The sequence below is a fragment of the Yarrowia lipolytica genome, chromosome 1B, assembly GCF_001761485.1.
Source record: "Yarrowia lipolytica chromosome 1B, complete sequence".
In the NCBI taxonomy this organism is placed as follows: Eukaryota; Fungi; Ascomycota; class Dipodascomycetes; order Dipodascales; genus Yarrowia; species Yarrowia lipolytica.
In genome coordinates, this window is record NC_090771.1 from 497,234 (window position 1) to 518,761 (window position 21,528).

General features: G+C 50.4%; 7 protein-coding genes and 2 non-coding genes across 9 annotated transcripts; 6 read left to right on the forward strand and 3 right to left on the reverse strand.

The window, feature by feature from the left end:
• Positions 1-180: 180 nt before the first annotated feature.
• Positions 181-2,517, forward strand: YALI1_B04974g (uncharacterized protein; the record flags this gene model as incomplete). The annotated part of the gene is made up of 1 exon (XM_500463.3): positions 181-2,517. One exon carries the CDS (start codon positions 181-183, stop codon positions 2,515-2,517), a length of 2,337 nt encoding a protein of 778 aa, XP_500463.3.
• Positions 2,518-2,807: 290 nt separating this feature from the next.
• Positions 2,808-3,544, reverse strand: YALI1_B05005g (uncharacterized protein; the record flags this gene model as incomplete). Its single annotated transcript, XM_500464.4, has 2 exons — positions 2,808-3,310; positions 3,400-3,544. 2 exons carry the CDS (start codon positions 3,542-3,544, stop codon positions 2,808-2,810), a joined length of 648 nt encoding a protein of 215 aa, XP_500464.2.
• A 1,674-nt stretch (positions 3,545-5,218) lies between these two features.
• Positions 5,219-6,160, forward strand: YALI1_B05024g (uncharacterized protein; the record flags this gene model as incomplete). Its single annotated transcript, XM_500465.3, has 1 exon — positions 5,219-6,160. One exon carries the CDS (start codon positions 5,219-5,221, stop codon positions 6,158-6,160), a length of 942 nt encoding a protein of 313 aa, XP_500465.1.
• Positions 6,161-7,163: 1,003 nt separating this feature from the next.
• YALI1_B05043g (uncharacterized protein) lies at positions 7,164-7,808 on the forward strand (the record flags this gene model as incomplete). The annotated part of the gene is made up of 1 exon (XM_002142966.1): positions 7,164-7,808. One exon carries the CDS (start codon positions 7,164-7,166, stop codon positions 7,806-7,808), a length of 645 nt encoding a protein of 214 aa, XP_002143002.1.
• Positions 7,809-8,087: 279 nt separating this feature from the next.
• On the forward strand, positions 8,088-8,180 carry YALI1_B05053r. The gene has a single exon. It is a non-coding gene; the product is annotated as a tRNA-Lys (tRNA).
• Positions 8,181-8,790: 610 nt separating this feature from the next.
• On the reverse strand, positions 8,791-10,002 carry YALI1_B05072g (uncharacterized protein; the record flags this gene model as incomplete). The annotated part of the gene is made up of 1 exon (XM_500466.1): positions 8,791-10,002. The coding sequence occupies one exon, from the start codon at positions 10,000-10,002 to the stop codon at positions 8,791-8,793; it is 1,212 nt and encodes a 403-aa protein (XP_500466.1).
• Positions 10,003-13,372: 3,370 nt separating this feature from the next.
• Positions 13,373-14,119, forward strand: YALI1_B05106g (uncharacterized protein; the record flags this gene model as incomplete). Its single annotated transcript, XM_500467.3, has 1 exon — positions 13,373-14,119. The coding sequence occupies one exon, from the start codon at positions 13,373-13,375 to the stop codon at positions 14,117-14,119; it is 747 nt and encodes a 248-aa protein (XP_500467.1).
• Positions 14,120-15,095: 976 nt separating this feature from the next.
• On the forward strand, positions 15,096-15,182 carry YALI1_B05123r. Its single transcript has one exon. It is a non-coding gene; the product is annotated as a tRNA-Pro (tRNA).
• A 711-nt stretch (positions 15,183-15,893) lies between these two features.
• YALI1_B05185g (uncharacterized protein) lies at positions 15,894-21,323 on the reverse strand (the record flags this gene model as incomplete). Its single annotated transcript, XM_500468.3, has 1 exon — positions 15,894-21,323. The coding sequence occupies one exon, from the start codon at positions 21,321-21,323 to the stop codon at positions 15,894-15,896; it is 5,430 nt and encodes a 1,809-aa protein (XP_500468.3).
• Between the last annotated feature and the right edge of the window lie 205 nt (positions 21,324-21,528).

The window sequence follows — 21,528 nt, forward strand, 5'->3', positions numbered from 1 at the left end:
TTTCTGCTAAATGGAGCATGTTTAAGTGCATTGTGGTTGTAGTCTCCGTCTCCGTCTATAGTATCCAACCTAAAAACTGTGTGCACCGAGAGATGCTCCGCATATCACATATCAGTGATTTACACCAACCTTCCAAAAACCCAAACCAGGCACCACAGTATCCCCATCTGCTTCTGCAAAATGAAAATGACGACTCAGAGGGGCAAGATCAAGGCCCCGCGGGCCAAAACGTCGTCGTCGGTGTCGTTTGACAAGTCCTGGGAGATTCTGGCCTCCGCCATGACCAAAATCCAGGACCATGAATCTTCGCCACTGTCGTTTGAGCTGCTTTATCGAACGTCCTATCAGTTGGTGATCAGCAAGATGAGCGCGCAGTTATACGACGCGGTCAAATGCCACATTTCCGCCCACTTGGACAAGGTGCAGGCCGGCTTCGATCCGTATGTCGTGGTGGCTCGAGACGATCTGTCTCTGGCTCCCAAGTTTCTGGAGGGCCTCAACAAGCAGTGGAGCGACCACCAGACGTGCACCAAGATGATTGGTGATGTGATGATGTATCTGGACCGGGTCTACTGTCTGGACAACACCTCTTCGCCGCCTAAGTTGGCTGATTTGGGGCTGCATTTGTTCCGAGACCATGTGGTGGGCACTGGGCCGTTTGCTGAGTACCTGTACAAGGTGCTGATCAACGAGATTCAGCGAGAACGAGAGGGCGAGATGGTGGACAGGATTGTCATCAAAAATGTTCTGTCGATGCTAGACCTGTTGCCCCAGAGCAAGAGCAACAAGGAGAGTGTGCTGGTGCACTGCTTCTCGGACCAGCTGGTGGCTGCCACTACGAATTTCTACTCGCAGGCAGCCCGGGATCTGCTGGATGGCAACAAGGACCCTGTTGTGTACGTTACAAAGGTGTCTGGCTGGCTGGAGGACGAGGAGAAACGGTCCAAGTACTACGCTCTGGAGAGTCAGGCGTATTCTCCTCTTGTGAGTGATCTGACCGTCAAGCTGGTCTCTACAAAGCTACCTGAGGTCATGGCGCTTCCAGGCTCTGAGATTCGAAAATGGTACCAGGCGAAAAAGTTCGACGAGCTCAAAACGCTCTACCGGCTCATTTCCAAGGGTTTCCCCCAGCGGTCGCTTCTGCACCATCTGCTGAAGGAGCAGATCGTTTCCGAGGGCCAGAATCTCAACTCCGCTTCTAACTCTGCTGTTGAGGCAGCTCGAAAGGAGAAGAAGCCCAGTGCCCAGCAGACCGCTCTGGCACACAAGTGGGTGACGGACGTACTTACCATGCGAGACGAGTTTGCCGAGATCACCGCCAAGTGCTTTGACAACGATGTGGAGGTGGTCAAGAGCATCGACGAGGCATTCGTCGAGTTTGTCAACAAGCATGCCCGAGTGGCAGAGTACCTGTCGCTCTACATTGATAATCTGATGAAGAAGGCGCTAAAGGGCAAATCTGACGAGGAGGTGGCCGCCATCCTGGACTCCACGGTCGCCTGTTTCAACTTCATTACGGACAAGGACCGATTCGAAAACTACTACAAGGCTCATTTGGGGAAACGTCTGCTCAACTCCAAGTCGCTTTCTGACGATGCGGAGCGACAACTCATTTCGCGATTCAAGATGGCTGCTGGAGGCGCCTTTACTTCCAAGTTTGAGGGTATGTTCAAGGACATTGCCACCTCTGCTGACGAGATGGAGTTCTTCCGGAAGAGTCGGGCGTCCATTACCGCCGATTCTGAGCCCTCCTCAGCAAAGAAGGTCGAGCTCACTGTGGCTCTTCTCTCTGGTACTTACTGGCCCACTTCCATTGCTCAGGGAGCAAATTACACTCTGATTCACTGTGCTGATGCCGAGAACGCCAAGGAGCAGTTTGAGCAGTACTACAGCAAGGCTCACAGTGGCCGAAAGCTGGAGTGGGTGCCCAATCTTGGAAACGCCGACATTCGAATCAAGTTTAAGAAGAAGTTCCACGACGTCAACGTACCCAATCCAGTCATGCCCATTTTGATGCTGTTCCAGGACGTGGGCGACCAAAGCATTTCGTTCCATCGAATCCAAATGGAGACCGGCATTCCTATTCCTGATCTCAAGCGACATCTTCAGTCCGTGTCTGTGGCACCCAAGACCCGCCTTCTTAAAAAGGTGCCCATGTCCAAGGATGTCAATGAGACGGACGAGTTCTTCTTCAACGAAAACTTTGAGGCGCCCATGACCAAGATTCGAGTGCTGGCCATCAATGCTACTCGCGCCGAGACCGATGTCGAACGAGACGCCACTATGGTGCAGATTGACAAGTCGCGCCAAAACGAGATTGACGCTGCCATTGTGCGAGTCATGAAGTCGCGAAAGACCCTCAACCACAACAACCTGGTCGGAGAGGTGACCAAGCAGTTGGCCTCGCGGTTCAAGCCTCCTATTCCCACCATCAAGCATTGTATTGAGTCTCTGTTGGAACGAGAGTATCTTCGACGAGACGACAATGACACCACTCTGTTCCACTATGAGGCATAGGCTGTCTTGACGAGTATGTTCGTGCTACTCCCCATATTTATTGCTTTATTCTATAATCAATGTTGATGTTTTATTAAGTCTGCAGCATAAGTGTCTGCAGTGGTACCTTGAAATATACTGTGCAATGGTACATATCAGATTACGTCCAGTGGTTATGTTCATTGTACGGTCTCTCAATCTATGAATGAAGATTTCATATTTACGCTCTCTCAATCTATCCGATTGAAGATTTCCTGGGTTAGTTGGCGAAGTGCCTCATGGTCGCGAAGTAGCGCAACTACAGTAGGCTGTTAAATTGTTGTTCTACGATGTTTCTGCTGCTTGTTGAAGGCGGTTTCTCGCCGCTTGTCCTGCAGAAACTGGCTGCGTTCTTCTCGCCAGCACCGGTCCAGACCCCAAAACGCATACTGGCGTCTCAGTAGCCGGTGCCAGCCCGGGTGGCCCTGCCATTTCTGTCCGTTTCTGTTGGTGTAAAAGTCACGTGTTCGGCTCCCGGGTGCAGGTTGCTTCCAGAACCGGTTTCGAAACCGCACCTTGTCCTGGAAGCTCGGTTCTCGCTCCTGCATGATGGAGGGGAAGAACATGTTGCTGGTCTGGGGTTGATTGGGACTGCCCAGCAACACCTTGCGGATGTCGTCGTGAGAAGGTGGCGAAAAGTCTGAAATGGCCGAGTCGGAGCCGCGTCGCGGCGGAGTTTGGGCCGGGGTATCGTGGGCCGAAGATCTGTACTCCTTCCACTCGGGAATTCGTAGACTTCGGTCAAAGTGGATCTTGTCTCTTCTGCTGTTTAGGACTGGGTTAACTAAATGTCACAGGACATGGTACGTGGCTAGTACTGTGTAAGGTGTATCTCTGCTGTCGCTCTCTGTTTGTGTGACTTACTATCTTCACTCAACCGTCTGCGTCGTTGTATCTGCTTTTCTTGGGCCACCTCGTTGGCGATGCTTCGCGGCACCCGGGGTAAACAGTGCGGGTCGCGTAAAATGCGGTACTTGGCTCCGGCTGGAATGGCTATTGAGATTTCCATCGTCTGGTCGAGGGTGGTTTCTGCGTCGTTCAAAGTCTGGGAAGAAGTGAATGTGGTTGAGTAGCTCCAGTAGAGGCGATTATGTGAGTTTATGTAGCGTAAGCCTTATCATAGTTGGTTTGCATGTGCTCTAGTTGTGGGGCAAGGAAGCAGCACGCGGAAAGAAGGGCATAAATAGGTTGGAGGCGATTACAATGATAGTGTGATGGATTCAAACCTCACCGAAGCGTTGATTTCGTTAATTTTTCTGTCTTAAATTCACCCCCAATCACCCAACTACCACCGATATTTCACCTCGGTCGGGGGACACTAATTTCGCTCTAACTTTTATTTTCTGCATGTGACCAAGCGCCTCGTGTAGACATGTCGAGGAGGGTGAGAAGAGGTGTGAGAAAAGAGTGAGTGCGTGGGACGTTCTCTTGAGAGTCCCGTAATGTAGCTGGAACCCATTGTGACTCGTTTAACGGGGTTTTTTCGACATTTTTGCCCATATTTTACTTCTATTAAGAAGGCCCCAAATCACCAGTACGTACTGTACTTGCCTTTAATTAGCCCAGGCACATTCACTAAAAAGTGGCACAGTAATGTACCAACAATAACTCCTCCAAGCCTTCCCCCAACCCCAGTATCTAACTAGTTTGGTATATATTACAAGTACAAGTATAATACATTCGTACAATATCTGCCGTCCTCGTAATACCGCTCGAATCTACTTCCCCTATTTTCTCATCATCCTCGACCGCCGGTCGTATTCTCTACACTTCCTAGCCGTCCTCCGCCCTAACCACATGTCCCAACGGAACCCTATTGCCGAATCCAGACACACACAACCTAAAGGGGAACCTTGGGCTCCTTGACGTCACGTGACTTTCAGGCGGGTGCGAGAATATATTCCAGGTGGGCAGGTGGGTGCAAGTGTGCCAGAGTAGTTTACCAAAAGAGCATTCTGTTAGGGCGGGAGCTCGTATTTGTAGTACATTCACATAGTTAGCCCTAGCCCTGTCGCCCCATCCTACCCCTGACCAGCATCTCCATTACTTCAAGACTTGTGCTGAGGCGGTGCAGATGGTTTAGTTGCCATGATGAGGCGTAGAGTAAAAACAGCTCCACATTAAAACACGCTAGACCACCAGCCACTACGCGTGGGTTAGGTAAGATTGGAGATTAGGGTAATTGATTGCAGACGATTGATGGTCCACTCGTCTAAAACCCCTTTCCCTGCTCTCCACATACTCGTCTCAAGTCCACCCGTCAAGGCAACATTCCAAACATGTTTGGATGCCTCGTCTCCCACCTGTTTTGGTGGTTGCTCTAAACAACACGCAAATAAGGTTGGCGAGGTTTCCAGGAGACATGCCACCCCACGTTGGCGATAGATACCATACACGTAGGGGTACTGGCATACCCATAGACGTGATAAAAGGGTCACCATTGGCTGTAAGCAGCTGTGTGTTTGAAACCACGTGATTAGCAGGGATCCAACGCATTTTGTGGCCCCCCAAGGATTCCCCCTAACCCCTTTCAAGGTGTCCAAACTCACCTCTTAACCCTAATCCATCTATTTTAAGAATTACCTCACACTTGTTTTGACACCTTACAAAATCCCAACCTTGTGCATTCCGACCTCTCTTCTCTCTTCCTCCTCACACAACACCACCACACTCGTTATTTATTATGAAGTTCACATTTGCTGCCGTTACCGCCGCGCTGGCCTCGTCCGCCATGGCCCTCGGAGGCCTCGGAGTCGACCTCGGAGTCAAGCGAGAGTCCGACGGAGAGTGCAAGAACGCCGGCGACTACAAGGCCGATCTTGAGGCTCTCAAGGGTCTCACCGACACCATCCGAATCTACGCCGCCGGCGATTGCGACGCCCTGCGAGAGCTCGGCCCTGTTGCTGAGGCCGCTAACTTCAAGCTCATGATTGGTGTGTGGCCCAACGACGACAACCACTTTGCCTCCGAGCAGTTTGCTCTCAAGAGCTACCTGCCCTGGCTCTCCAAGTCCACCGTGCCCTACATCACCGTGGGCTCCGAGGCTCTGTACCGAAAGGACATGACTCCCCAGCAGCTGGCCGACAAGATCAACGACATCAAGAACCAGCTCAAGGGCATCAAGGACAAGAACGGCCAGACCTTTGACGTCCCCGTCGGTACCGTCGACTCCTGGAACGTGATTGTCGATGGCTACTCCAGCCCCGCCGTCAAGGCCGCCGACGTTGTCTTCGCCAACGCCTTCTCCTACTGGCAGGGACAGACCATGGCTAACGCCTCTTACTCCTTCTTCGATGACATCATGCAGGCTCTCCAGACCATCCAGACCACCAAGGGTACCACCGACATTGACTTCTGGGTTGGTGAGACCGGATGGCCCACCGATGGCGGTGCTTTCGGCGACTCTCAGCCTGGCGTGAAGCAGGCTGCTCAGTTCTGGCAGGAGGGTATCTGTGCCATCCGAGCCTGGGGTATCAACACTCTGGTTTTCGAGGCTTTCGACGAGACCTGGAAGCCCGACACTAAGGGTGACAACGGTGAGGAGGTCTCCGGCGTTGAGAAGTACTGGGGTGTTTACGACTCCAACCTCAAGCCCAAGTTCGACACCACTTGCAAGTTTGACTAAGTGTCATTTGAATAGATACCATACCATTTAACAAAATATAGCTTCTTAATTTCGAGACACGAGTGTCCAGCATGAGTGTCAACGTTGTAGGTGTATGTGAAGCACCAAGCTGTGCGATTATGTCTGATGTATCCTACCAGAACAGTACTTGTAGATTAGAAGGACGACTGTTTGTATAACTAACGTGAGTGCCGTGCCATGTGTTGCCTGTTGATGGCTTGTGTATTCCAGAGTGTGTAAATAAATGTTCACCTGATGCGATGGCTGCTGTTGACTGCGCTGGCTGGTGATGTTGGATGTTGGTGGTATTAATGGGAGACAGCTATTTGTAGGTGCGGTGACCATGCTTCTCGCTCGTTTTATGGCGGTGTTAGCGCCAGGGTCGACTGACCTGACGATCCAGCTCCTCGTGTTAGGAAATTGGAGCCGACGTGAGCTGAGAATGCTGGTTTGTGTGTCTCCAAAGGTTAGATGCCAATCTCAACCATCTACTACCCCGGAATCCAGACCATCGGAACTGTTCCTGTGATCAAAATGGACGACATGTTCCACGCGGCTGAACTCCCTGAAGGTGCTCCTTCAAGGCTGGCGCAATGTCCGGTCAAGATTGGGAATGTCTCGCTCCTCTCATGAAGGAAGAAGCTCTTGGCGAGGAGATGGACAAACCTGGGGTATAAGCTGGGCATTATTTCCTCTGGAGTCACCAAGGGCTAGCCACAGGGGCCTCTAGGAAAAGACAGTTGGTGAGAGGGTGCCAAGCTCGGTTAGATCTTCGAGAAGCATGAGTGAAATGGTTGATGATTGCAAGTACTGTTCGTATCAAGGAAATGGGTTATTTACTTGGTGATTCTTATATACTATATACTACTCGGTCATTTGTCAGACTCGTGACTCTTTTCAGGGCACACCTCAGAACCCCACTACAGTAAGCGCACAGACTGCATGGACATGCATATGAAATCAAAACATGGATCCAAGCTGAAACTGTTCCTTCACAACCACCATGAAAATCAAAAAGGACGTCAAGGAACTGTTTTCAAAAACGCCAGCAGATATCTGCGTGCCCAGAGATTATGACGGGTCGCTTCAGAACGTTGCTATCGTCATTCTGGGCCCAGAAGCAACACCCTACTATGGAGGAGCGTGGCAGATGGTCATCAAGGTACCCTCAGATTACCCCCAGTCTGCTCCAAAGGCTTTCTTCAAAACTCGAATCTTTCATCCAAATGTCCAGCCCTCCACCGGCGAGGTCTGCGTCGACACACTCAAACGAGACTGGACCCCGACAACTTCTCTGTGCGACATCCTCGTCACCATCAGATGTCTCCTAGTACACCCCAACCCTGAGTCGGCGCTCAACGAAGAGGCCGGAAAGCTGCTTCTAGAGGACTACGCTGCCTTCTCTCGAACAGCTCGTCTCATGACTAATGTCCATGCTCTCAACAGAAGCGACTACGTCAAGGAAGAACAAACTGAGCCTCCAGCATCGGCAGTATCCAGCACAAAAAGAACCCAACACTCATCTTCGCCTGATGAAGATGTGCAGACACCCATGGACGGCTCCATTTCTGCATCGCAACTCGAAATTCAGCTTGCACCAAAACCAGCCAAGAAACCAAAACGGAAAACCGGCCTCAAACGGCTCTAAACCGGTTGATCCAGGTATATTTATTCTTTTCAAATGCAATCTATGTAAAATTAAATGGCCTATAGGGATCGTAGAGTGTTTCCAGGCCAGCACCACGTCGCTATAGTAATCGCCCCAGTTGGACATGGTCCTTGTAATCTGAGACTGATGAAAAGTAAACAACGCTACTCTATTAGCACCCGTAACTGTCTCTAGACTCTGCAAATGCGAAATTTTCGCGGCTGCAAAATGTCGTTTGTCACAATATGGAGCCCAGATTTTCGTCCTTGGAACTGTCGGTCCCCTATAGCTCAGTTGGTAGAGCGTTCGGCTTTTAGTTATACTAGGAGCATTGCAACCGAAATGTCCAGGGTTCGAGCCCCTGTGGGGGAGCATTTCCTTTTTGCACCCCTGTTGGAAATACAGTGCATGTGTGGTTGTATCACACACAACATTTTTCAGCACTGCGCCAACCCTAGTTACCCGGTCGTCACCCTAGCCTATATAAGACGAACCCCTCCCACCAGATTTTTTTTGCACATCGACAACAAAAAAGTGAGTGAAGCAACAAATCATTATTGACACTATAATGATGACAAAACATAGGGACAACCTAACACCTTGAGGAAAAAAATATGGAATCTAGATAGTAAAAATCTGACTTCTATTGTTTGAATTCTTTCAAGCATTCTGAATCCTACTAACCCAAGTTGTTTTTCTGATGCATCTAAAACCATTTTCTATATATTTAATATTGCCTGGACGATTACACAATCTGTATAACTGTGCTGTATGACAAAACAATGTATTATTTGACTGTATAAGTATCGACTGTAGAAGACACGTTTCAGTCGATCCAGCAATGTGTAACCATCTCTGCCGTCTCACATTATTTGCTCCGAACCGTTTATACACACTTTTATATCATCATTAGTTTCATTGCAATATACATAAATAATCGTTAATCAGAACAGGCAGAAGCCCGCTTTTTGCTCCTTGCTCCTTAGAAGTCCTCGTCGAGACTGAAGCCGTTGGAGTTGGACTTCTCCTCTTGGTTGGAGTTGGCCATGACACCGGCCTTCTGGTAGTCGGACACTCGCTTCTCGAAAAAGTTGGTCTTGCCGGCCAGAGAGATGTTCTCCATGAAGTCGAAGGGGTTGGTGGAGTTATACACCTTGGAGTTACCGAGAGCAACTAGCAGACGGTCAGCGACAAACTCGATGTACTGGCACATCAGCTTGGCGTTCATACCAAGCAGACCACAGGGCAGAGCGTCAGTAAGGAACTCCTGCTCGATGCCAACAGCCTCGACAATGACGTCCTCAACAATCTTCTTTGAGGGTCGGTTCTCAAGGTGCGAGAAAAGCAGGCAGGCAAAGTCAGTGTGCAGACCCTCGTCTCGGGAGATGAGCTCGTTGGAGAAGGTGAGGCCAGGCATGAGACCTCGCTTCTTGAGCCAGAAGATGGAGGCGAAAGAGCCGGAGAAGAAGATGCCCTCGACGGCGGCAAAGGCAATGAGTCGCTCTCCAAAGGTGGACTCTTCGTCGGAGATCCACTTGAGGGCCCAGTCGGCCTTTTTCTTGATGCAGGGGATGGTCTCGATGGCGTTGAACAGGTAGGTTCGCTCTTTGGGGTCCTTGATGTATGTGTCGATCAGCAGCGAGTAGGTCTCGGAGTGGATGTTCTCCATCATGATCTGGAAGCCGTAGAAGCACTTGGCCTCGGGGGCCTGCACCTCGCCGGAGAATCGCTCAACCAGGTTCTCGTTAACGATACCGTCGGAGGCAGCAAAGAATGCGAGAACGTGGGAGATGAAGAACCGCTCATCGTTGTTGAGTCTGTTCTCCCAGTCACCCATGTCCTTTCCAAGATCAATCTCCTCAGCTGTCCAGAAAGAGGCCTCGGCCTTCTTGTACATCTGCCAGATTTCGTGGTACTGGATGGGGAAGAGCACAAACCGTCGATGGTTCTCCTTGAGCAGAGGCTCGTCCTTCTCAGACTCTCGCAGTCGTCGTCGAACGCTCTTGTGGTCGCCCTCGATGATGTTGGCCTTGACAAACTCCTTCTTCTCCTCGACCTGGACGGCAGGGGAGGACTCGAGATCGTCCTCCTTGGAGTCGGCAACAGAGTCCTTGAACAGCTTCTTGTTGGGGGTCTTGAGCACGAGGTCGTTGAGGTCCTCGGCGACCTTCTTGGAGGGTGTCTGAGTGGCCATTGTGTGTTTTTGTGTGGTGTGTCGGTAGAGGAGGTGGTATGTGCAAAAAAAGCAGGGCCCACGCACAGGTATTTAAGGTGGATAAATTAAAACACGGTTGCGCGTGCTGGACAGAGAAATTCGCACAGCCAGCAATATGCACGCAACTTTTTTGTTTGGATGCAGCTCTCATGCATCCTACAACCAGCCAAAGAGCCATTGCATACAAAACCTAAACGCGTCAAACGTGTTGGAGGGGGGGGGCGTAAACTAGTGCGGGGCTGAGAGAGATTCTGGTCACGTGGGGTCCAAGCTGAGTGTAATGTTTGCTTAGTCATATTTCCTTCCGTTGTCCCAGCCTCAAGGCACCGTCCAAAACGACCTGCTCAAGCCGCCACCCGCCCCCCTACCCAAAGCATGCACGCGGTGCCTTTCAAAACACACGACCATGCACGCAAATTGACTAATTAACGTGCATGATGTACAGTCAACCACAACAATGGGTGGTGGATGGAGGAGAGGCCTGGGTGTGAAGCTAGCTGTATCAGGTGGTTCACCTCAACATGACCAGCTCATTGCGAGTTTCCGCTTTTCCGTAGTGTCAGTATTGGTGGAGTTGAAGAGCGGACCTTCTGACTTGTTGTGGTCCCCTTACGTGTTGATTGCGTCTAATTAATGTGCATGAAAACCCGGCACGCGTCGACCCCAGGCAACAGGACAAGAACATACAAGCAAATAAGGCCGATCCATGGCCATTGCGCAACAGGAGCAACGTTTCAGGATGAAGCCTGTAGCGTTATCAGATGTAGGGGCTGATCGGACTCAAGATGGATGTGTTGTTCGATGCCACGTTGTCTCGGGGCCCAAATTGGACTGTATAATTAGGTGACGCAATGTCAGCTTTGCATCATCTACGAACTACAGGCACAACGACCAGTCCTCATTATGATGAACGGTCAAGTGTGGTCCACTGATCCACCAAACCTCACACTGTACACATTCCTCGCAACTCTCTTCTGACTTGTTTCTGACTAACAAGGTGACGTTTACGGCATGCGGATGAACAAGCCGAAGGTGCGCTAACGCAACGCGAGGCTAACGGCGTGAGAATGATCGGGGACGCGATCGGGTATTGAAAGCATTACAGGCTCGGCTCAAAGGAGTGAGATAGAACGGAGTTTGTCATGTGATCTTTTTGTTCCACCCTAGCAGTTTCCTACTAGACATATTGCGTACAATCTATCCACGTTTGTTGCGGCCCCTCCACCCCCACGTCACACCATTCCATGTTTGGACGCGTTGCACTTTAACCCAAAGCGGCAAAGAGACTGAATTTTCGCCACATGACAATGGGGCAATGCGATGAGCTGAGCATGTGTGCGAGAAAGTGCACGGGGCTGGTTACAGACAGTGCGGTGCCCCGTTGACTTTTCGGATTAAGAGGACCACTCCTCATTGTGTCCAATTGATTCATTGACCTGGTTTCGTCATTGTCTCCATGCTGCTACAAGTAGACCGATTTATACCGGGGTTAGACTCATTGGAAGCCGACGATCTTCTCCATGTCGTCTTTTTAGTGTTGCCTTGTCCTTCTGCTGGTATATTATTTCACCCCTGTCTCACCTCCTTGCTCTCCGAGCCAGAGTTATCAGATCCTAATCAACATTCCCCTGAGCTTGGCACTTTATCTGATCCTTCACTTTTGGGCTTGGCGCGCTTTGTCTGGTCCCAGCATCTGTTATCTGATCCTTTTGTCACGTGGACGAGGTAGAGGAGGAGGCTTCCGTATTCCTCAGTGTGACAGTGGCTTCTCACGATGCTACAGCTGGGGCCCAGAACGGCTTCTGTCGCGCACAGTGGTATGATGATCTTTTATCTCGGTGCACGTAACGAGATATTGGGTCAATGATACACGAGACACGGCTCGTCTGTCTGATCAGCCAGTATGATACGAGTACCGGCACGAATACCTACATGCGATACACAGTTTTGCCTTGCGTGGTGGAGCTTTATGCGGAGATCTGGGCAGAATTGTCGATAGTACTCAGACGAGGGACCACTACAGGTACTTGAGTGGGAATCTGTTATTGTCCATTTCTCTCTCTTGACGTTGGTCTTGACCAGTAACACGTGACAGCGTCTATCGTCTTTATGTAAGCCTGTAATGGGGATTGAACGAGATACATATACTATCAAGGAGATCGACGGAACCTACATTTGTAGGTCGTCTGGATCAAAAGGACTCTAACCCTTCCATACTGGCCTCCATACTGGCCCAATTACACCCGAACCGAGTATCACAGACGTAGATCTATCCCACAAGATGCCCTATACGTGTTATACTTGTACAACAATCACCCCAACTTGATTTACTTGACAAATCAGCTACAGTCCAAGTAAAGATCACACTCTCTCAACTAAAATGCATTTTCCCAATATACTCCGTGATAACATCCCCAAAATTCAAGAGAGACAGCACTTCTGGCCCCCAACTGTCCCTTGTACGTCTTCTGTCCCAAAGCTCCCCACATCCCCCTCTCAACTCACAAACATCATCCCTTGACGGTGTAGCAACTAATGGCGCAGGCCATATACAGCAACCTAAACTCTGCCGGAAACAGGACCTGTTGGCTACAGTAATGCCATAAATAGAAGTCTACAACAGGACCCAGCTACGTACAGTACGAGTAAGAGTATCCGTGCAAGTACAAGGAACAGCTACATACAGCATAGTAGCTACATTCTACAATCCTGTATTTACAGATAAAACACCTTCAATCGACTTCTTTTACTCATTTTAACCACTCCTTCCACGGTACACAGTCACCCCTTCATTCATACATGGGTGTCTCACCAAGTCAGACTCAGAATGTACAGTAGCTACCTCTGTCTATGTACGAAGGAGTAGCATAAAAATAGTCCAGACCAAGGCCACTTGTCGTCACGTGATCATCCGCCTGTCCGAACACCGGCGCTTGACGTGGCAACTCGCCGTTGTGGACTTGCTTGACGTCTGGTGGCTCTGTAAAGTCGTTTCATGGACATTTCATCTCAGCCAAGGTTTCGCTTTTTCCCTTTCACTTTTTCGGCTCGCAGCTGGTGTGTACCAAAAAAACGCGTTTGCTGGCACCGCCTTCAGGGTTAGGTGCCCAGCCAAAACTAAAACCAAGGGCGAGAGTAAAAATAGCCCCTACATATCTCAGACAACGTATCGTATCATAACAGAAGCGGTTCGTGTCCAGCAACAAGAAAAGAACCCGGTCGACAGACACGCAAGCACGTGACACACACACACACACTCTCACACACACTCGCTTACCCGCCGACGACTCCCCAAAAGCAAACGCACCGGTGCAAGCAACCCGTCAAAAACCTCATCACACAGCTCACAATGAAACTGTCCACAATCTCAGCATTCGTCACCTCGGCGCTACTGGCGACGGTGGGCCACACACAGTCGGACTCCAGCTCCGTAGACGACCTGGAAGGCACCTGGTCGTCCAAATCTGGCGCAGTCATCACAGGCCCCGACTTTTACGACCCTATAGATGAGCTGCTGCTGGAACCCACTCTTCCAGGCATCTCGTACTCCTTCACCAAGGACGGTTTCTTCGAGGAGGCCATCTACCAGGTCTCCGCCAACCCCAAAGACCCCAAGTGTCCCACTGGTGTGCTCATCTTCCAGCATGGTACCTACAACATCAGCGACAACGGAACTCTGACCCTGGAGCCTTACATGGTCGATGGCCGACAGCTGCTGTCAGATCCCTGCAAGCAGGAGGAAAACGCCGTGTACTCGCGATACAACCAGACGGAAAAGTTCAAGCGATTCTCCGTCTACGTCGACCCCTACCACGGACGATACCGACTGGACCTGTTCCAGTTCAACGGAGCCCCCATGCCCCCCATGTATTTGGCCTACCGACCGGCCATGATGCTGCCCACGGTCACACTCAACCCCACCCAGGAGGCGTCGCAACCGGAAAACACTGGCAGCACACGAGCAAAGATCCGACGAAGCATTGACAACCGAAAGGTGACCGGCATCAAGAAGCACTCCGTGGTGGACTACAACTCGCTGTGGTGGTTTGGCGTCTCCATGATTGCAGCTGGCGGAGCAGGTTGGTATTTTTTGTAAGTATATAGATAGAGTAACACTGGATGGTTTGATCATGGGTTGTAAACGAGACAATAGTCCACAGGTGGAGGACCCATAGATAAGTTTGAGCATGAACTAGTGTTTGAACAGGTGTGTAGACAAATTTAACCACTTTTGAAGCAAGTGCGTGCGAGTAGTGGGGAAGCTGCTGGTCTCCATGGGTGTGAGTAAAACCTGCTCATGGAATTGTGCGATTTGATGGACGACAACACAGGTGGCAAATGGGGGCAAGCTATCTGTGAAATACCCTTCCTAGGAATCGTTATTGATCACTCTTTCGGGTTTTGATGATGTGCCAGGTCCAGTTTTCGCTCCAAATGTGACCATTCCAGACATGTTTGTTCATATATACTCATATATAAGAGTATCACTCATTCTGAGACGTCAGAGTCGCTCGTGACAGTTCCTCAACATTAGCCCAGGTTCTCTTGAAGTGGATTTTTGAACTGTTCTGGTTCAACTATGTACTTGCGATCATGTTTGGAGAGTGCGCTAGACCAATTGAAAAGCTATCAAATGTTTTCCATGAAGAATAGTTCTTTACGAGGAACCAGTCTTCAATGGAAAAGTTGTGCGGCGCAGCATACTCACAAATCAAACGCCAGCCGACCGCACTATCGCCCAGTCGAAGCATGGCCCACCTATCGTAGAGTATTATTTATGGTGTCAAACACTACCCAACAATAATTTGACACAAAAACTCCTCCCAGGGGATGAACAATCTCCTTTCCTTCTTCTATGGCATTCTGGAAGCTCTAGGAGATGATCCAGGTAATCTATCCGTCTTTGTGATCGTGAGAGTGTACCAATTGATTATTGGGCCTTATAATGACATAAATAGATCTTTTCTGACCCTCTAAACTCCCTTTTAAAGTCTTTCACCAACATTTTTCCAATTTTTCTCTTCTAATTCTGTCCTTATGTAGCACATCACCACCCCGAGCTCTCATCCAGTGGCCCGATGGTTTAGTGGTATAATTCTCGCTTAGGGTGATCCTGGGCAATTTGCGAGAGGTCCCGGGTTCAATTCCCGGTTGGGCCCTATCCTTTTTGCTATTCTCAGCATCTATTCATGCCTCCGGAATGTTTTTTGGTGACCTCGATATCACTATATCTCGATTGCGGGTGGGTGCAGTTATGATCATACGGCACTCCAACAGAACTGCACCCATGAACCAACCTGCCTGGATTTTGTGTAACATGCTCAATAGTACAATGCGATAATGTACTGTACGGTACATACTGTACTCTCCTCTTCCACATTGTTGTTTCCTGGTGGAAGTTCGTTTTCTTCTCGCGCACATGCGGTGCTCTCTAAGTACCTGAGCCAGAGATAGTGAATGAACAGGGATATTGTAAGGGAAGAGAAGCTAGTAATAAAAAAGACTGTCTGATATTCACGTTTTTGAACTCCCCATTGTTCTATCGATACTCTCCCGTCGTTTGAATTTTTTTTCTTTCTCATTGTAATCAACGATACACATTTACTGGTCTGGAATGTATGATACAGAGATATATCCAAATACAAGTAATTTCAGGGCATCGTGATGATTCTTTGACATCCAGAGAAGTCAGAAACACACTGTTATGCTGTCATACACCACCCTGATACTTCTCCATACATCATATATCCTCATTCTGTAAAAAATACGCTAGTCAGAACGAAGCCATTTCACTTACTTTTTTTCAACATCGAAATTCTACACTCAACACACTCCCTTATCTCCACATTCTATTGTATTCATTCAGTTATTTAAAGAGTCTCCCATCCTCCGGGGTCATGGGAAGAGTCAAGCTGTCGTGCAATGTAGTTGGGAATACCCGGCTGCAACCACATTTCTCGCATGAACTTTTCGTATCTACCCTCGTTGAGGAACTGAGGACGTCCTCGCTTCATTACCTCGTCTCGCTCTCCATGCAGGTCAAAGTAAGGGGCAGGGTGGAACGATCCCTGGTCCTTGGAAAGTAGCAGAATAGAGGTCTTCTTAGGTAGCAAGAAGATGCATTTGTCTCTGTGGTGCTTTCGCATATGCTTGTTGCACTCACCACTCTTGTCTGCATCCCAGGGGTCATTGTACTGGGTGTTCACAGACTCTCCACAGAAGAGACACACGGCCGGATCTGTTGACATGCTCTTGCTCTGCTGCTTCACAGAGGGAGAAGCATGATATCCAGGAGTGTAAAGATCGTCTAGTCGTTCGGGGAGATGCAAAAGCCTCTGGGGAGCAAAATAGAAGGGCACAATGGGCTTGGATGCCGCATTGATGGTGTTGAAGGCACGGGCCTCAATGCTAAACACTTCAGAAGTGCCCAACACGCCCTGAAGAATGTCATCGAGATGGGGAATCTTGAGGAAGCGGGTAAGCTTCTGAGCCTCATACCAGTCGTTTTCACAATCATCAATGTCATCGTCCTCAGATATTTCAGGAGTCTCACCGGAGGCATAGAGTCCGTAGACAAGCAGACATGCCTCTCGAAGACAAACAGTCGTAGCCTTGACAGCTAGAGTGTAGACTGTAGCAGCAACGGCCTCCGTAACCTCAGGAACGCCCTCCTGGTGCTGCAGCAGCCGCTCAGCAATAGCCTTGACAGCTTCAATTCCCTGCTCGTGACCAAAGAACCTAGGCATGTGCTCAAACACGGGTCCTCGAGTCCAGTCCAGCTCGCCCTTTGCCCAGGTCTTTATGAAGTAATCCAGGTTGAGAGCCAGCTTCTGGGAAACAAAGTATCGTAGCATATGGTTGAACTGCAAGCCGACGAACCGGTCATAACACAGGAAAACAGCCAGCCGCTCGATTCCAGCAGACTGGTTGACGGTCATGAACTGGCGAGACAGAGTGTGGTTCTGAGCAGTTCGAATCTGTGTGAGAGCCACAAACACAATCTCACACATGTTTCGCAGGGTAGCCACGTTGTTAGACGACAGCTGCTCGAAGAAGAGACCGGTGGGCTGCGTAGCAACTCCTCGGAGCGAAATCTCCAGCTGCTGAACAGTGTTGGACAGAATCTTGATGAGATCAGCAGGGTTTTCAATTCGTGTCATGATCGCCGCAAGACCAGGTTCGAATCGGTTTTCCCACTGCACAATGAGCTGGTCCAGCCAAAAGTCGTCGTGATCTTCACCCTCGTCACCGGCCTGAGTGGCGTCCGCAAGCTGGTTACCCAGGATGACACTTGCAGTAAGAGGCTCACGTACCTCAAAACGTCCATCAAGATAGTCTAGGAAAATCTTGTTCTCGCCGGCCAGACTGCCGCTGCCTCCAGCTTCACTGGGCGAACTCAGAACAGTATCCCAGTTTCGCTCGTTGGACGAGTGGAACACAGGTAAGAACACGTCGTTGAAAGACTTGCATAGAGGACACAGGAATTCGCCGGCTTCGGGGTTCTCGGCCTTGTTTCGAGTCACTTGAGTCTGCTTGAGAATGGTCTTTCTCAGTTCCAAGTAGCACTCGTGGTGCATGCCGTGACCACATGAGGTGGCAACAGTGCCGTGGTTCTCGTTGGGGAAACCCGGTCCGATTCGGTTTCGAGCCACACGTTCGTCCTGGAGCTTCTGCCACTCAGGATCACATGTGAACTTGAGCTGCATCATCACATCAGACCGAGATTGGTCCAGGTTACCGTTCCAGTTGAGACACTCCTCAACAAGATCGCTGTGGTCGGCAGGGAAGCGCCGGTAGACGTTGGAGGAGGTAAAGAGGCCAGAGACTCCGAAAACAGCGCCAGGAGCATTGCTCTTGGACTGCATGCAGAGAATACACACGTCCTCGTTGGACTCTCCGCCCTCCATGTCCTCATCCTCACCGGAGTTGTCGGCATGGTTCTGCTCAAACGCCTGCTGCTGCTGCTTGAACTCCTCCATGATACGAGCCTGTCGCTGCTTGGCCTGCTCTCGCTTGGTCGAGGTCGGGGACATAGCTCCGGACGATCCAGACACAGCGGTGCTAGCCACAGAAGAGGCAAGCTTGTCGGAAAGCTCTCGAAGAGCAATATCATCACCAGCAAGCTTGTCCACAAGATAACGGATCACAGCACCGTTCTTGGGATGCTCCTGCTCATAAAGCTTGCACAGGGGTTCAACGAGCATAGATCCCAGCTCATTAGCACCCAGTCTGTAGTCAGGGAGGGGACCAGAAGCGGTGGTGGCAAACTCCTGGGGATCAATATCAACTTGAGACTTGTCGGTCACAGCAACAAGAATGAGATGCAGCAAGAGACCAGTAATGTCGCCATCAGGCTGACCCACCAGGAACTCAAGCACAGACTTGCAGAAGTAAGCAAATGGCCGGGTCTTGGTGAAGGCTCCAATGTTCTTGAATACTCCCTCAAGAGGAGGGTCCATGGGAGGCATGACCACAACTTCAGACTCACTGCAGCCTTGCTTCTTGGCAAGACGAGTCTGCAAAACTCGCAAACAGTCGTTTCGCTGGTTAGACGAGAAGTGGGCAAAGTAGGGGTCAACCATGTCAAAGTACTCGTCCTTGAGCTTGTATTTTCGAGACTCAGAGTTGCCTGTGGGCTGCTGGATTTCTGCAACGTCCAGAAGAATGGTCTCAAACAGCTCCTCGGAGGTTAGATCTTCCGAAATCTGTTTGCAGATCTCCGTGAAAGAGTTTGGTCGGAAGCAGAGAGAGTGCACAATCTGCTTGAGAATATGAGCCCGTTTGGTTTCCTTCTCATCGTAGCCGTACAGATGAGTTCGCTCAAGCACAAGCACCAAAAGGGTGTGAAGGAGCTCCTCAATCATGTACTTCTCCTTGTCCTCGTAAACGGGATGCTTGGTGTCAGGAGTAGACAGCTGGGACAATCCAAACCGGTGCACAATGGAAACAAAGACGAGAGCAGGGTCGTGAACTGCAAGGGCAGTCTGAACCATGAACAGGTCTCGAGCAAAGGCAGTGTCTCGGAGACTCTGGTCTCGGTAGTGGGTTAGCTGAGAGACCACATTGACACCATTTCGGACCCACAGGCCAACCTTGATCTGTGATAACAGAACCAGCACTCGAATTGGATATTCAAACAGCACCGAGAGGGCCAAGGATCGAGGATGAACGGCCTGATCCATGGGGTTGGGACCATCGGCAAGCTGCACATCGGTGAGGATCTCCCGCAGGCGTCGACTCTGCATCACCTGACCGCACTCAATTAGCCAAGAACAGAAGGCGTGAAGAGGATGGTACAGAGACACGTCCTGAGACGCAACGTCAAACTTGAGAGTCAGGTACTGCTCCATTCCCCAGTTGACAGACACGAACTCAGGCACGTTGGCCTCGTTGCTCATGCTTCGGTAGTTGAGCCGACCAGAACCCCACAGGGTGAGGGCATTGCTGACAATTCGAATAGCAGCCTCGTTGTCCTCCAGTCGGCAGCTTCGAGATCCACTGGCAATCATTTGACCAAGTTGTAGCAGACAGGCAGTGGGGTAGAAGAAATAAACCCAGGTGTCGATTTCAAACTCGATATGGGTGCCGACTTGCCGCTTCATGGTCTGAGCACCCTGGAAAAGCAGAAAGAGGTCAGAAACTTGTCGAATTCGATCGGGAGCACCACAGGTGTTCTCCTTCTCGGTGGTGCGGTTGAGGATGTAGTTCATGTCATGGAAGATGCGTCTGAAGCGCGTATGCTGGGCACGAAGAACAAGCATTTCAACCTTGTGGTAGCCCACATTGACAGCATCAGCAGGGCCAAATGCTCCTCTAGTGAAAAAGAGGAACAAGGCACCCATGTAATCTGTCAGATATTTGTACTTGGAGATCTGAGTCGCAATCGAGGGCGCTGTCAGAAGCTGTGTAGAGAGATGCGTGATGACAGACACCTCATGTTCTCGGTCCAGCAGAATGTGCATCTCAACTATCTGTCGGTAGATCTCGGCATAGTAGATTCCAAGAATAGACTTGAAGCCGGGGTGTGCGACCATGACAGAAATGTACAGGTTTTGGAGGACATTTCGAATCGATTTCCAAAGTCGAATGTCAAAGAAGAGCAAGTAGCAGACACGTGCTCGCTTGCTCATGGGGCAACCCAGGAGCTCCAGAACCTCGGGAGCAGACCAATCGGGGTTTGTTCTACCCCGAACCCAGTAATCAGGGTTACCGGTAGTCAGCGGAGTGTCAGGATCTCGTCCGATACCGTTTCCAGCATTTCCAATTGGGTTGGTTTCCTGCTCAGGCACATCAAATTCGGCCATGTTCTCCTGGTAGTCCTCGTACTCGGGAATATCACCCTCGGGGGTAAGAGCAGCCCGTTTCTCCATTCGGTCCTTGTAGTGTGCGACGTCCGCGTCCAAGTTGAAGGGCACCTCACCCAGGAACTTGGCAGAGCCTACTCTCCATGGCCGACAGAATGCTTTGCACACGATATCTCGAATGGCAAAGTAGTTGCCCTGGATGGGGCACTTGGAGATGTCATCTAGCCAGTGAATGATGGTGTCGCACATTTCTTCTCGGAACGAGTCTCTGGACGATCGCACCGAAGTGGCCATTTCGTTCATGCCCGCCGTACTTGTAGGGATGAGCATGGTGTGAGCCATTTGTCGTTTGGCGTCCATCAAGTCTCCAAGAGAAGAGGACACACGAACTGTAGCTCTTCCGTGGCTGTCAATGTGTTGGGACACCATTTTGCAAAAGTTGTCGTTCTTGCCGGTCGCCTTTTTGATGAGAATCTCGGCATGGGTGAAACTGTACCGCTGGTCGTTCCACATGCTCAGGGTGAATCTGCTGTCGTCATGGTCATCACGAGCACCATAGACGCTGGGAGAGAGCTGCGAGTTGACAAAGTTGGCCAGCACCTGCTCTGCCTCGGTGAACTTGTAGATGGCCACGTCCGAGTGACTGAGCACGTCAATCAGGTAGTCCATAGCGGTCTCCACGGTCTCCAAAAGAGCGTCGTAGAGGTCTTGAGGCAGGTCCGAGGCTGTGAAGTTGTCAATCTCGTGATACTTGCAGGAGAACTGCTTCACCCAGGCTTCGGGGTCGCCACAGTCACAAACACCACCGTTAGAGGTGGGAGAGATGCTGACAGTGACCTGGTGGTCCTGATGATCTTCAGGGTTGAAGCAGTAGGAACACAGAACACAGGTTTCGTCAAGCCCACAGGTCAGACATCGGTAGGTGGGTTCGCCCTTGGAAAATCGTCTTACACAGGGTCTGCCAGGGTGAGCAGGATCATCTCGGTTGTCGGCCATAATGTACTCCTCTTCGTCTTCAGACTCACTTTCCTGGTCGTCCTTGGCCTCGGGGCGGTCTGGGAAGAACAGGTTGAAGTATTTGCCATCGTCACTGGCCGCCAGGAACAGCGCCCGTCTCAGATCGCTTCGCACCTTGTTGTCATATTTGTTTCCAAACTTGCGTGGACACTCCAGCAGGTATTTGCGGAGCACTGGGTTAGCA